Below are 15849 nucleotides of genomic sequence, written 5' to 3' on the forward strand. Positions count from 1 at the left end.
CACAGGATTTGAGGTGCAGCCTCACCAGTGCTCAGTACAAGGGGACAAGTCACTGCCTGGTCCAGCTGGCTATGCCACTGCTGACACAAGTTTTTGTCATTTTTAAATTTACTAATGACAAGCTATCACTCAATTACCCACCTTGGATGCTGGAGTTATCCTCCTTTTTGGTGGTTTTATCTGTTTCTGATGGGTTTGATGAACAGTCACTGCCTGGTTATCCATAGAGATAGTAGGGAGCTGTAATATTTTGCTAACAGCTGTAGAGGTGTCTACAGATGATGGCTGTTGGAGTTTTACCTGGGAGGAGGACGACTCCAACCCAGGAGGAGGAACAGGAACCACCTGCATTTGTTGCTGTTGCTGTGTCAGCTGGCTCAGAACTGGAGATGGCTCAGGCTGGGATTTAAAGTCTGATCAGTGTTGGAAAAAAAGAAATACCAAAATTAAAGCATTGAACTCTGCTCTTCACAGTTCTACTCTTATGCAAGAATCCAGGTGATGCTTAATAGTTATTGTTCTATAGCATTTGCAAGTCTTTTCAGACATCACAGAGGTTTCACATGGATCACTACCACTCTAACACTCATAAGGACAACAGCTGATACATCTCCTACTTTAAATAAACAACTGTGGCCAAGCATTATTTAGTTTTTTCCAAAAATGTGACAACAAACCTATCTACACAGTCACAATATTATCACACACAAGTCCTCAAAAACGGTTACAGATTATTCTAATCAAACACTTCAAGTTTCACTGTAATTAACTGTGCTGATATAATGTGATTACTTCCAAGGAGTAAAGAGTTGTTGCAATTTAGAGGTATTGTGAGTTAGGATTCCCTTCCCCTGCAAAGGAGAAGATTTAAAAAAAAATAGGAAGTTTTCTACCATCTCATAATACCTGAGAATCAAAGAGATGCTGCACATGAACAGGTTTTTACCCAGTCTTCCCTTTCACAATTTTTGGATGCTGAAAGCCATGTGGTGACCTAAAGCACCGGTCAACCACCACAGAGACCTCCAGCATTTCCAGTGTGAAGGGGTTTTTATTCAGTTGGTGAAGTCCACTAGAAAGCATTAAAATGTACATTTGTTTTGTTTTTTTTTTTTAAGAATGTCTTCCCAAATCCTTCACAGCACACTACAGAAAGAACACTGAGGTGTGATGCACATTATGAAGAAATTACAAAGTACTCATTCAAAATTCATGGAATGATTAGAAGAGAGAATTTGGGGAAAAAATAAAATACAAGTACACCACTTTACACTCAGCTAAAAGCAGCACAGGTACAATGAAAATAGGTATTTTCCCGGATCTGTTGAAAAACAGTCACCAACGAAGTGTAAATATTTAAGCACACTAAATCAAAAATGTCACTGCCTGGAAGGCTCAATAACTTTAAACATGTAATGACATTTAGGGATAGACTTAAGCTTAACAAAACTTAGTTTATGATATATTTGTGATGCTTATTACCAGCAAATAAACATAACACTTAAAATGTTGTAAGTAACTGTATTACTAAGATGAAATTTTTTTGAAAAAGTCTTTTATTAAAGTAATTTTAAACTATCATTGGAATTACAGAATCTTACTGGCTAATATAAAGAGAAATAGAGAAGAACCTGTGTCAAAGCACTTACCAAACTGACTGAGGACTGAGGACTGAGTACTAGGTGGTTTTAGATCCCAAGATGATGCAGCAACTGTGCTAGTGCTGGCAGAACTGCTATTTGTTTGTTGAGAGGTAAACTGACCCAGTCCTGGTGATTTCAATTGGTCCAAGATTTGGGAACCAGTAGAGTTTGCCAATTTAGAAGATCTGAGTTCTCCAAAGCCAGAACAAAGAACTGCCGACTATCAAAAGACAAAGAAGAAGAGGGGAAGGAGCGGAGTTAATATATTAACTAATAATTGAACATGATCATAGGGTCTACAGCTGCTATCTGGTAGCAGCTAAAATATTTTCAGATCTAGATTACTAACAAATGACCAGTAAAAACTTTCACTACTGTAATCACAATAATACCAACTTACTTAAACCCATGCATCTTAAAATATCATTGATTTACTAATAGTTGGACTGCTTTTTAGAGGATAAATACCTCATCTCACTCCCAAAACTGACTCAGAAAAAGGTACGCTTCCACAAGAAGCAATTGAATATGTCCTTGGAAATAACACATCTGTTTTCTGGCCCAGAACTCTTAACTATAAACAAATTCTTTTCTCCTACATCAGCAAGCAATGTGCACATCTGCTCTCTAATCAAAAATTAATATAACTACTTCATGTAAATCCAGAAATAACTAACCAGCAAAATGAAAAAAGTTTTGGTTTGGTTTGTTTGTTTGTTTTTGGTTTTTTGTTGTTTGTTTTTGTTTTGAGGGGGAACGGAGCTGAAAGGAAAGAATGATATTCTTCATTTTCATTTTTCAACAAATATCAAAACATCTCATGATATGACCAGCACTGGAAAAATTGTTTAACCTCTAATATTTACTCATTGATAACGTTTAGAAAACAAAATATTTAGAAAGCATAAGATAGTTTACCAGACTTTGAGGAGAATAAGAGTTTACAGCACTGGAGCTGCCTGTTCCTGATGCCATCTGGGTGCTGTGCTGAGAATTTGTGAATACTAAGGCTTGGCCAAAGGTCTGCTGCTGAGGAGACTCAAATGAGTTGCCTTCTGTCTCTTGGGTAGATGTCACCGGCTTTTGAAGCAGTGTCACCAAATCAATGCTATAAGACAAAGTGAAACTCGCTGGAATGAACACAGTGATTAAACTTCACTGACACTGAGGAAAGCACTAGCAATTCCAAAGCTGCCATCCCAGCAACAGAATTATTACTGATTAGCAGTCTTTTCAAATGTTTTTTGTCAATCACAAAAAAGAGAGAGAAGGGAGCTTTTTGCCAGTAAGTAACAAACAAAAGAATCCCACCCAAGTTTGAGTGGATGAACTAAAACATTTTCTAACATAATCTGAAGGACATTCACTGGAAGAACAGAACAAAAAACCACATGAACATACTACCTTTTAAGAAAGGAAGAAATATAAATTATACACCATGCCTCATGCAAATCACATCCATATTATATGGAAAATTTTGCTGCAGTACAGCAGAATCAGGACATTTAGAACCATTAGCCTATTTAGTTTTCAGATCTCGCTATCCAACTACCAAAGCCTTCATCACTATACTTTAACATGCTCTCCAGGAACATGAAGCTAATGGAAGCAACTGATTCCACAACATCAGCAGCAAGGCATTTGAAGACAAAGGCAAGCAAAGGGAGGCAGCAACTGATCTAGTTTTAGTTCTTGATCTTAACCCTCTATCATCAGTAAAGGCTTGTAACTGATTTTCACCAGGGAATTCACCTTTTTGCCAATGCATGCTTTCATTTAACACATCTGTCAAAGCACTACATTCTGAACACTTCCTGCACCTACAAAGACAGGCTTTCCATTTTCTGTACACTAAAGCCAGAGCTTCCTTTTCAATAGCAAAAAAATTTTTCTTCCCAGCTACTTTTCTCCCTGCCTGTAAGCAGTCCTGATGCAGAAGATGTGTTATGCTCACACATTTGATAAGTTTGTCTCCACTTTCACAGTCAAAAATACATAACTCAGGAACTCACAGAAACAACAATTTGCAACCAAGGCTTTTTCAGTTTTTAGAGTAGTTAGACCAATCTCTGACAGAGTTTTTATTCAATATTTTATATGTGCAAGCTAACATTACTTAATCAAGGAGAAGGTTTTTAAAGTATAGGGAAAACATGGAAGAAGAGCTTACCTTTGCCCAGGAGTCACATGATTTTCAGCTGGAACAGAAGATGCAGTGAAGACTTTTGTTTCAGAAAGCTGAAAAAGAGATGGGGGAGAATTTTATATGCTCATATTTCCTCCCTGCAGAAATTCCATTTTGGTCATGCACTTTCAAGATAAAAGTAAAGTCAAACTACCATTACAAACAGCTACTCTGAAGCTCTGCTTAAAAAGACAAAACCGTAATCAAGCTCCAGTAAAATCTTCTCCACAGAGTCAAGTACCTATTTAATTAGAGGGCTGAGTTAGGAAATTTGACCTACTGACAACACACACCAGCACAGAACTGTTTACCAATGTAACTGCATCAGCCTGGAAAACACTTCAACTGAAATACACCAGTAGAAAGTAATTAATGTGACAGCCATTCCACCATTAATGCACAGACAAATTATGACACTACAGAGCCACTCTGACAAATCTTGTTGCACAAGGGTAACACATTGCACTGCTCCCACTCATTCCATGTATCCTTGCATCTGACATTTCAGCTCCCACCACCAGCAGAGTCAAGTAAGTACAGGTAAGTGCAGTGAACCAGCATTCATGGTTGCTTCTTGGTAGCTCTGTTAGGAGAGGCAATTACGTCTTTGAGTGCTCTGAGAGCATGAGCTGGGAAAGAGCAATAAAATGAGAGCCATGCTGACACTCATGTAACAAGTCAGACCACCCACAGAAGAAAGCTGCACCGTTTTCACCATGCTGTTACAATACCGAGAGATACTCATACAGATACCTAGGGAAGTGAAGCTGGTTGGGACTTTGGGGGAAAAGAGGGATTTGGTTTTTTGCCATGTTGTTGGGTTTTTTAATACTTTTTCTCATTTAAAAATTATTTGTTGAACAGCTACAACTTCCTAAGGCTAATTTGTTTTTATTTACAGGAGTACTTGCAAACCAGAATAGATCTTAAGACAGTACAGGTTAGATTTAGTAAGACACAGCTATGTATGTACCGTGTTTGTATTTTAAATTTACTTTTCACAAAATCATCCTTAATTCCTTTAGTAGCCTTGTCTTTGACTGAAGAATAACTGACCTATTCAAATACCTTTAGAATGTGCCATTTGATACAGGTCTTCTAGGAATTACGCATTTTTAACTGCATACATTTCTAGCAGTTTAAAGGACATCACAGACATAAGCTGATTTCATTTGCCATCCCACAGGCAGTTCTACTCAGACCAAGTGTATCCCTGAACATGGTCATCTGATAGGGGTCTCCTATGAAACACTATTGATTTAAGAAGGGCACAGAAGGGCTGACTGGGAGCAAATCATCATTCAGAGGCAGAGGAGAAATATCTCACATACTCTCCCCAGCACCCTCTTGCAAGGAGCACATGAGACCATGAAGAAATCGGTCCTAACACAGTTCTTCCCTCCATTTCTTACTATTCCCTTGCTGTCAACACAATGCACTTTAATCCCTCATTTCTGCATCACTTGTCCTGAGATGAATGCTGACAGCCCACAACTCTGTGTACTGACCAAAACAAAGAAAGAACATTCCACTTAAGTAATTCCACTTAAGTACATTTAAGTTAAAAAGGTTGTTCCTCTATTGTTCAGCACTTTCCCCACTATGTGTTTTATTTTAGAGCAATGTGTACTGTACTTTCTGGGGTATTATGATATTCCTGCATTACGTGGCACAAGGAGGTCAGCTAATGGCACAAGCAACACTCTGTGGTCTGCAATACCTCAGTTAAGTATTAAATTCTTTGTAATGTCAACCATTTCTTACACTCACATAACCAAGGAAGAGACTAACTATGGACAAACACTGATGAACCCCAAAAATTCAGCAAAGTAAGGAGACTGAGGATTTTTGTGACAATGCAAATGCATGCTTGATGCATGAGAAAGTAAATGCTCTCTACAGACGAACCAGCATGCAAGCAGAAGTCTCCGGCTCAGTTACATTGAGATTTACACTACAGCCTGTAACAAACTCACTGCCAAAATGTCCAGCCAAGCACTTAATTCAGTACTCTGCAGGGATTACATCATTTGTCAAAACACGTATTTCATGCTGCGGCAGCTGAGAAGTTTTATTACCACATATGTATTTCTCAGAAGTAGTATTTTCAGCTCCCAATCAAGCCATTATACCTGCTGCACACTACACTCAAAAATCTTTTCCTGAGGCTCTGGCATTTTCCCAGAACTGAATGAATGCTTGTGAGCCATTTGTCAGTGCTGGGCTCACAAGGGTATGTCCTCCATCTGCAGGGAAATACCCGTGCTTTCCAGCTTCTGTTCCTATGATAAAATCATTCCCCAATCACCAAACACAATGCACTTGACAACTAACTATCAGCTCCTAAAGTAGTACAGGAACGGTGAGGAGAAGAGGAAAATATACTCAGCATCCTCACAGAAACTCAACATCAACAAATCAGAAATTTTAAAAGAACTTACTATTGTTTTGGTATGATGTAGTGAAGGTAAAGAAATTCAAACAACTTCTCATGCTGCTTCCTGGTAAAGAAACCACTTCCACCAAAGCGCACTTACTTTTTCTTTCCTTTTTTTAAAAAGTGTTGCTTGTGGTTTCAAATAAAAACTAGCACTACCAACACTTTACAGAAAATGTTTGCCATTACCCACTTTCCAGCAATTTGTATTTATTCTATTTCTTTCCTTTGGAATAGTTGCTGTAGCTAAACTTTACTTTCTTTTAAGAGCAAAATCTAGAGCCAGCTAAAGTACCTCAATATTTGTCTAGTCCTTCATTGTTAATGCCCTGAATATCCCTTTAACAAAATACAACCTCCTATTTGCACTGCAAGCAGTTTCCACTCATTCAATAGCACCTTGACGATCTATTATACTTGCTTAATACTTACTGCAAAAGATAAGGACCGGACAGGGCTATCAGGTCACAAAGACCTAATTCTTCTTGGGTCAAACAATTGCTAAACTTCACTCAATTGCTCATAACTTGTATCTGACTAGAGAACACCACATTTAAACACCTGATCTTTCCCTGCAGACAGCAAACAGATCAGCTTCCTTGGTTCTTTTAACCAATAGTCATGCCACTAGAACTGTTTCTTACACACTTCCAGACACAGGTTCATACTACTCCTCTGCTAGACTAAAACCAGAGTCCATCATATGCTCCAAAAGTAACCCTTTCAGATTCCCTAAACTAAAATCTCCCTTCTCAAGGGATCTTTGATCAGACATTTTCAGCTATTATACACAATTTTTCATCTGTAAAAGCAATGAGAATTTTGATTTGGTACTTAAGAATCAAGTTAAGAGCATCCACATACAGAAATATAACTCAAGAATGACTAAGAGACGGGGAAGAGTGCCAGCAGGCAACAATACTACAATAGGACCTTTCTTAATACAGCATCAGCTCATGCTGAGCTGTTCTTTTCTCATCATCCACTACAATGCTGAAAACTTTTGAGTTGCTGCTTTCCAGACCCTTGTTCTGAAAGTGTGTCTTTATTCCTATAAAACAAACCGATACTTGGCTATACTAAAGTATTTTTCATTTGCAATCTTGTAGAGGTCCAAATCTCACTGCATGACTGGCTCACTTTCAAATGCTACTCCAAGTACATTTTGTACTTTACAAACATTTTATTAAGCAATTACTTTAATTTTACTTCCCAATCATTGATCAAGGCACTAGATGGCATCTGGTCCCAGACTGGGAGGACTAATGGCCTTCCTAAAAAGCCCACATTCAATAATGGTCCTCCTGTAACAGAGTTGCCAAAATTTGCAAGGCAGATTTCAATATGCTAAATTTTTTTGAGATAGAATGCAATTATTTTTAGAACAAAAGATACAACACATTTTTCTCTTTTTTTTCTGTGTGTGTTTTGGGCTAATGTACCTGTATCTTGACATTTCATTCACTCTTTCTGAATATTAGTAGACAAACAATTTTCTCCTAGATTATAGGGACTTTTCCAGGATCAAAAATTGTAAAAAATTAACAATGGGCTAGAAATTTCAAAATTAATTTGCAAATTATTCAGCTCTAACAACTAATTAAAACAAATTCTATCCATAGTCAGCATTGCTCAACACCCTTCCCTTAGAACAAACTGTATTGTACCAGCATCAAACAGGGGTGAGAACAGCTCATAGATTTCCATCATTCTTAGCCCTTAGTCTACCTCTAGCACACACTGAGGAAACTAAAGACAGGTTTAAAATATGTCAGCTTTTGATGGTATTAACTGATACAGAAAACAAGGGAATTTAAGAGTTTCTTTCAATTCTCTCAAAAGATACATCCCTATAATTAGGTAGGGATGGAGTTACCATAACAGTTACATGAAACATTCACACATTTCCAGGACTAACACTAACATTCCACCTTGCAGGAGGAGGCAAAAGGGATGACTTATTTTCACTCAACTGAAAATAAATTTGAAATAATGGGTTACTTCAAATATTTAGTTTTTGAAAACACCACAAACTGAAGAGAATAAATAATCAATTGGTATACCCAGCCAGTTGCACTTACATCTTCATTCCAGTCTTCAGCTGTCCATTCTTCTATTGAGTTCTTCCATGCTCCTATTACAATAGGGGAAAGAAAGAAAACAGGTACAAATTAAAGGCACAACACTGTGTTTCAATCCTCCTGCTTTACAAGCAATCCTGTTTTCATTACCAGTGGAACAAATAGCAAGGAGATGGAGGCTGGAAACATATTTGGAAACACAGTTGGAAGCTCTAGGAAACAGGTCTGCAGAATTAAAAATTTGAGAGGGAAATACTACCAATCCTCCCGCCCATGCCCTTGATTTCTGATTTCAGATTTCAGAAATTTCTTAGCCCTTATGGTACCAGACTCAATTTGCATGAATGCACACCTGCACCCAGTGATTAAACCCAACCATTGGAAGAACTTCCTCCTATGGGTCCAAGGGCAATGAGAGGTTACTCAACCCTCCCACAGGATCCTCTAGTTTCACACACATATTCATACAGAACACAACATAACCACCAACACCTGCTCCAATATCCACAATCCTACTTTCAACACATGCAATTTCAAGGCCCAAGCTATGCCTGTGGAGACTACTTTCCAACCTGTTAACTCACTCCTCAGAGTACAACTCCAATTCCTTCCCCTGAGAGAGCAATTTATTTTAGAACATAAATAATTCTTGTGATGGTAGCAGGACAGTTTTTAAATTTCTACTGTAGCTAAAAACACTTTCTGTAACTTGTGGCAGACTGGATTTGGCAAACTCTGGAGCACTGTGAAGCATGCAAAAATAGGAAAACCACAGAAACCAATCCTATGGATGCAAAAACCCAACCCCTTCTGTAGGAAACAGCAGGCACAGACATGCAAGAGCAATAAAAGGAATGAAGGCTTTGATCACTGACAGCAGTACAGGGAAGGTTATTCCAACAACAACCAGAGCCTTTGTGTAAACTGTGCAACCATGAGCAAAGAAAACAAGAGCACCAAAGGTAGCACTGCCAGCATACTGGATCAAGTACAAAGCAAAGAGACTCCTGCTTCAATCGTCTCCTTTCATTTAACCAGGAACTAGTCTGAGACACATTAATCCAGATACAAGCCGCCCAAAGATAGTATCAAAGCCACCTGGTACTAATGTCAACACTACACTGGTGCTTCCTCTCATACCCCGCAACACCACAGTGGGTTTTGGCAGAGGAGGGTTGAGCAGCACCAGTCCCGTCCAACAAACAGGCTGACCATGGAGGTTACACACAGTGGGGGGAAGAGAGGGGAACTTTACCCTGGAATCCAAAATTATTTGGCAGGTCCTGAGCAAGGTAACATCTGCTCTGTGTGGGCTCTGTGGAGCAATATAGAGTTGCCTGAAACATCTCATGCTCATTTTAGCAAACAGCCCCCATCCAGGGCTGATGTTTTCATGAATACCCATATCCTGTAGCAAAATTACTACAATGCTTCAAATTCCTATAGTAATCCACACATTTCTACAGAAATTTTGAGAAGGAGGAAAAGCCCAGTAAGCAGCAGTTTTTAGAGTACAGTTGATATTCTTTCCCTTCCCCTGACCAGCACAGAATCCCTTCCCCCAGTATTTCTTCTTTGAAGAAGAAATCAAAGTATTTGCCCTGCTTGTAGTTATCTCCCATAAGCCAGTGCTAACACCTGTCTCTAGAAGACAAGCCTTGCACTGACACCAGAACACTAAAACAGAGCTCAGAGTCTAAAAAAAATAAGCACTGAAAGAGCTCAGGTACATCACATCAGACTCTTGTGTATTTTCCACCACCTTTGAGAGATCAAACTTGAAATAACACTTGTGATGTTTTCCTGACATTAAATTTAAACAACTGTCTCTTGTTCTCTCTTATAAAACTAGTTCTGAGGATTTACTCTTTTAAATACTGTGTACAGCCTTTCACCCTTTTATTAGTTTACCCAAGCTGCCAAGTTTACTAGTGTCATTTACTCTTTACACTCTTTACTAATACTCTTCCCAACCCAAGCATTCCATTCTCAGTTATTTCAGTACACTTGTCTCCACTAAATCTGGTTTTCAAATGTCCTCTTCCTATCCTCCTATTGATGGGATTCCTAAGTCACATCGTGCCACAGGTGCATCAATTTCTATTTAGTCCAAAACCCATCTTGGCATTACTGCAACTCATGTATCCTCTTCCCAGGCTTTCCCCCAAGCTTTGCAAAGCATCACAATTCAAGAGTTTTCTGTTTTCATCAAAATTATATTTTGTGTTTTCTAGGATTCTTGTCATACAAGCTTCAACTTAGGTGTTAAGTTGTGACCCTTTCCTCTTTTTCTTTGTAACAAGTTCAGCTTAGAAAGTTATCAAGACAACAAAATTAGAATACATCTTTTGATGAGTCTTCAGCTATGTTCATCCAATAATCTTCTCTCTCTGTCACACTCCTTAATTTTTTACCCTTTCTTTGAATAATTCTTTATACTAACTGCAAAATAAATTTAACTTGGTCTGGTGCCAAACTTATGTACTAGTTCTTGCCTTCTGGATTTGCATTGTAGAAAGACTTGAAGGTTTCCTTAAAATCTTCCCTCTGAATTTTACAACAAAAACTGAAAAAACGAACAAACCAAAACCATCAGAAAGCAAAACCAAAACCACCAACTTGTTGTACCTTCCAAGGAACACAACTGTCCCTCTTGAAAGTTACTCTATAATTTAGTTTTTATTTCTAATTTCAGAGTAATTTGAGGCTGTTCATAACTAAGATAACAAAGAAAATTTTCCATTAAACTTATGAAATTCTATCCAAGTAGAGACCTGAGTAATTAGCTGAACACAAGGCCATTTTTACAACCAACTTTGAGATGTGAGTGCCTCCAATATAATGTATGTATAAGAACTGCTGTGATTTGTGCTCATGTTCTCCAATTGCCCTGTACATTACAAAAAAGGTAAGAGAGAAATGATGCTGCTCATGTTTATTCCCTTTCGGAGGAGGACTGGTAATTTTGTTTCTCTTCATCTGTCCCTTCTCTTTGCCTTTCATCTGTACATTATTTCTATATAAATTAGGATGCAGGAAAACTGATGCTGTATTATTTGGAATAAAATTATTTTTAATGTTATGAACTACTAAAGACTTTCCCTTCAGTCTATATTTCAACCAACACTGAATTTTACCTTCACACAACCAGCTAGCTTTTCTACTGGATTACACAATGGTGCATCTAGAAACACTATTCAAATTATCATGAGGCCTCTGGCATCTGCAGTAATTCAAGGCATGAGGTTCTAGAGCACTTTCAGGGTACACATGACAAACTACATTTTGGAAACAAATACTGTATTTATTTTAATGAAAATATTAATTTCCCCAGCAGTAGCTAAAGAAAGAAATACTTAGTACATAACTCAGAATGTCACAAGGAGTTTCTATTGCTATAATGTCTCCAGAAAATATTTTAATAAGCAAAGATCTCTTATTTCTCTAGGTACTTACTCAGTTATCTACTCTTTAATGTAACTGCAGATGAAAGACACTAGTTTTCCAAGTAGATGAACTCATAAGCATGAACTAATATTTTTTAGATTAAATAAGAAATGGGACTGGGTAATGAAGAATAAAGAGAGAAATTTCCTTCCTGTCCTTCCTGCATAAACTTTTACCAGACATCTATAAAGCCCACTGCAAGCTTTATAGTCTTCCATACATGTATAGTTCCCAAATCCAAAACTTTAGTTGACTCTTCATTGGGAACTTAACCGGGTCATTGATTTGTAATTAATAAAATAGCACTGTAAAATTAGGGGGGGAACCTGAAAATTAATATTTGGGATTAACAAGTCAAATCATGCTCAATTTTATGCAACTTACTTCCAACCTTGTCTGTCACTGTCCCTCCAGCAGAGCTACTTCCATGTTCCTTCCCAGCAGTCTCTTCTGCTGTAAAATTACCCCCAAAATTACTTATTGTACCTTCTTCAATTGAAAGTAAATTAAGTTTAGCAACAAAAAGGTACTTAACATCCAACAAGAACATTGACATTTACCTAGTTTAATTTTCTTCCAATCAAGTAATTTTGCGGGAACTCCCTCACAATGACACCTATTCTTTCATACCTCAAAGATTCATTCATCTGACAAGGCCAGCAAAACTTCTCAAACATCTTCTCACACCTTCTTCCTACAATACTTCCCAAATTTCCATGCATGCCTTAAGCTGTGTTATTGACATCCAATGTGGTTATTGGTGACTTTTGCACAGCAAAAATGCACTTGGCATCCAAACAGAAATTCCACACATTCACACTGTTAAAGGGATCTGTTTACCTACACCAAACTACTCGTATTCGTAGGCAGATTTCTTCCATTACTGAATACTGAGTAAGAAGGACAAGGAGGCTCTGCCTAAAAGGACAGAGGCGGCTGTAACAGAGGCACATGGAGGCTACTCTGAGTTAGCAGGGAGGGTCTCAGAACACTTGAGTTCATTTTGGAAGTAGAGCACAAGTTGTATGTAAGCTATACCCTTACATCTGCAATCAATAGAAACAAACCAGTGATTCTCTACCTCTGGTCCAATCTCCTAGTACCTTTCTTGCAGATCTTTCTTTACTTAGTTAACCTTATAGCTTCTGTAATGCTTGTGATAACATACCCTGCTCCTCGCTAACAGGTAGAAAATAATAACGTGAGAATCCCCAAAGGAATTTTCAAGACATTATGTATCTTCCTAATTGGAAAAACTAATGTGAATGAAAACAAAAGGTGTATTTCTGTTTATGCTACAGCACCAAGTAATTTAAGAAGTAATTCCTTAGAGAGATACCATATTTGGCAAGAATGCTCCCATTAAAAACCACAAATATACTCAAAGCCACTCTTCCACAAGGTTGGGAAGGCAATCAGAGTGACAAGACAGCTGCTTAATAAGCCTCCCTAAACTTTGAGCCTGTTGTTGTCTTCTCTGGTTAAGTGGAAAATGGCTTGTGAGATACAGCTTTCTGAATGTCTTAAGTGGCTCACAGCAGAGCTCAACAGAGCATACTCTGCCCTTCAGGATCAGCTTCCACACTTGCACAGGAGTAGACGAAAAATCACCTGAGTAGGTTTCACCAATGAAGAGATCAGAAGAGTTACCCATTGCTGCAGTTAAAAGAAATACACTCAATGGATCCCAAGTGAGGACAAAAACATACATGACTTTCTCCATTTCAAACTATAGAACATAGGAAGCAGCAAGGTATCCTATTTTTCCCATCACAGATAAGCAGGCCACCCTCACTTCTGAATCACAATGAGACCACTGCCAAATGGTTCCTTTCCAAACTATGTCAGTCTCTTGCCTTTAGCTGGATGTGTGTACTTCTCAATTAAAACTTCATACAGAAACACACATCTGACTTGATCTTCAGAGAGGTCAATGGCTTTTTGGCTTCAATTCAAGTGCCTACTCGTGCTTTAATTAGTAATTTTTCTCTTCAGAAGTTGCAGATCTGGAACTCTACTCCATCCAGAGATTCACATCCTTACATTTCTGCATTGTGCAGCTGAGCTAGGGCTTCGAAAGCCATCCCAGTGTCATCCATCTCAGTGAATAAATACTTGTAAACTTTTTTTCTTTTCTTTTTCTTCTTAGATATTCACATCCTGTTGCCTAAAGCCTGTGGGCCAATCAATTCTAGGAGTACTTATGCTCCTTAACCACATTCAGTGAGATCTTAAGCAGTATTAAGATACCTAAACACTTCTTTACATACAAGGTTCTTCCAGTGACTCTTCCAATTCCTTTGTCTCTCAAGGGTTTATTGGTACTATAACAAAAGAATGGCAAAATGCCTCCCTTCATTCTCTCCAGAGAGACACTCAGGCTCTGCACATCAGCAGAAGATAAACTTAAGAATCACCTAATATCTGTGTCACAAGAGATGTATATAAATTTTCAAAAGTCAATTGAACACTAACATAATGGTTATTTTAGCTGCAATATGCTACAGGTCTTCATTCCAATCCTTCCACTTCTTGAAGCATCTTACCAGTTCCATCATCTGCATCATTCTGACCAGTCTCCCAGATCTCTGACTTTGTCCCAAAGCCATCAGTGGCAGAAGACTCCATATAGTCTGCAGGATTAAATGTCCTAGAGTTTTGAAAGTTAAGAAATGGAAGAGAACACATGGGTCATTCAGTGAGTATAAGTGTCAATTTTTAGTTGATGTTGTATTAGATTTAACATCTTGATTTCCACATAAGTTATCTTGACAGCTTTTAGTTAAAAAAAAGAAAATTCTTCTATGAGCAGACAGAGATAAAAATGGATAAAAGAGAAGAAGATATAAAAGTGAAGAGACTGGTAAACAAAATTCCTGCAGAGACACTGAACCAAATAAATTCCTGAAAAACCAGATAACAGCATCCAAATTCCTCCCAGTGTTATAAAGCATTAGTTTATACACACAACAATAAGACTCTCTCAACTAGTAAGTTTTTCAGCAGGTGACTGATAAGCGACCAGTATCATGTCTTTTCAGAGCACCAGTAAGATTATTTCAAAGTGCTCTGCTGATACCAATGCCAAAAATACAGGAGCAGCTAAAAGGTGAAGACGCATTAGTGAAGAAAAACCTCTTTTCACTTCATTTGCAATTATGAACAAGAAGAATTATTAGAGAAGTAGAATAAGACTCCAGTTCATCATAACATCACTGATCGTGCATGAAGTGTCATTAAAGGCAAATGTGTCATTAAAGGCAAACATGAGTGAAAGTAGTGGAGGCTACATTTCTATAAGCCAAGTTATTCCAACAAAATTGAGAGCAAACTTTTAAGCTGCTGAATAACTTCTGAATCTGTTTTAAGGTCCATATAAGTCCAAACAGCTAAAGCATGAAACCTCAAAAACAGAACACAGTTTAGAATTGCCACTTTCAAGTTTTATGTATGTTCACTGCAAGCTCTACATTACACTGAAATAAATCTGGTTTAAAATTTACCTAAGACTATGTGTAGCACATAACTTTCAGACTCCAAGGCACTATGTGGCTGCTACTGATAGCAGGTATACCTCTCCACATTTGAGATATTAACACTGAATAGACATACACTAGGATTCTACAGGTGTGCCTAGTTAGAAACACTAGTTTAAGACAAAAATATTCCATTCATCACCTAAGACATTTTTCAGGTTTTGCATCTATATTGGTTTATCAAACATACAGCAATATCCATACATACAGTGGCAACATTGTCAATAAATGCTGCCACTGTGTTTGATCCTTGCCAAAATCTGTGCTCTGCATGTTTCTTACCCCATGCCTTGGGCTGAAAACCTCCCCGCTCCTCTCCCTCTGCCACGTCCAAACCCTAGGAGAGAAAACACCATTTAACAGCAACAGCAGAGGAGCCACCAGTCACTAGTCTGTGACATTAAAGAATGCCACAGTTGAACAAAACTACCATAGTTTAAATTAATTTACTTCCCAAATTTCCACACAGAATTTGCTTCCCTAACAGACTCAAATAAGCCTTGGTTCATCTACGGCCACG

At 38.0% G+C, this 15849-nt stretch overlaps 1 protein-coding gene across 23 annotated transcripts in view; it reads right to left on the reverse strand.

Annotated features, from left to right (window-relative positions):
- The window catches only part of UBAP2 (ubiquitin associated protein 2), a 106715-nt gene that overhangs the window by 48799 nt on the left and 42067 nt on the right, over nt 1-15849 (reverse strand). For 13 of the 23 annotated variants that reach the window (XM_012577608.5, XM_072921884.1, XM_030258177.4 and 10 more), the window contains 8 exons: nt 15612-15666; nt 14340-14443; nt 12178-12246; nt 8347-8399; nt 3814-3881; nt 2562-2751; nt 1650-1863; nt 142-413 (listed from right to left, as the gene is read on the reverse strand). In XM_012577608.5, coding sequence (XP_012433062.1) covers nt 142-413; nt 1650-1863; nt 2562-2751; nt 3814-3881; nt 8347-8399; nt 12178-12246; nt 14340-14443; nt 15612-15666 — 1025 coding nt within the window. The remainder of the gene's footprint in view (nt 1-141; nt 414-1649; nt 1864-2561; nt 2752-3813; nt 3882-8346; nt 8400-12177; nt 12247-14339; nt 14444-15611; nt 15667-15849) is intronic. The other 10 variants (XM_072921896.1, XM_072921892.1, XM_072921893.1 and 7 more) reach the window with 2 other exon arrangements.

The sequence above is a fragment of the Taeniopygia guttata genome, chromosome Z (genome assembly GCF_048771995.1).
Source record: "Taeniopygia guttata chromosome Z, bTaeGut7.mat, whole genome shotgun sequence".
In the NCBI taxonomy this organism is placed as follows: domain Eukaryota; kingdom Metazoa; phylum Chordata; class Aves; order Passeriformes; family Estrildidae; genus Taeniopygia; species Taeniopygia guttata.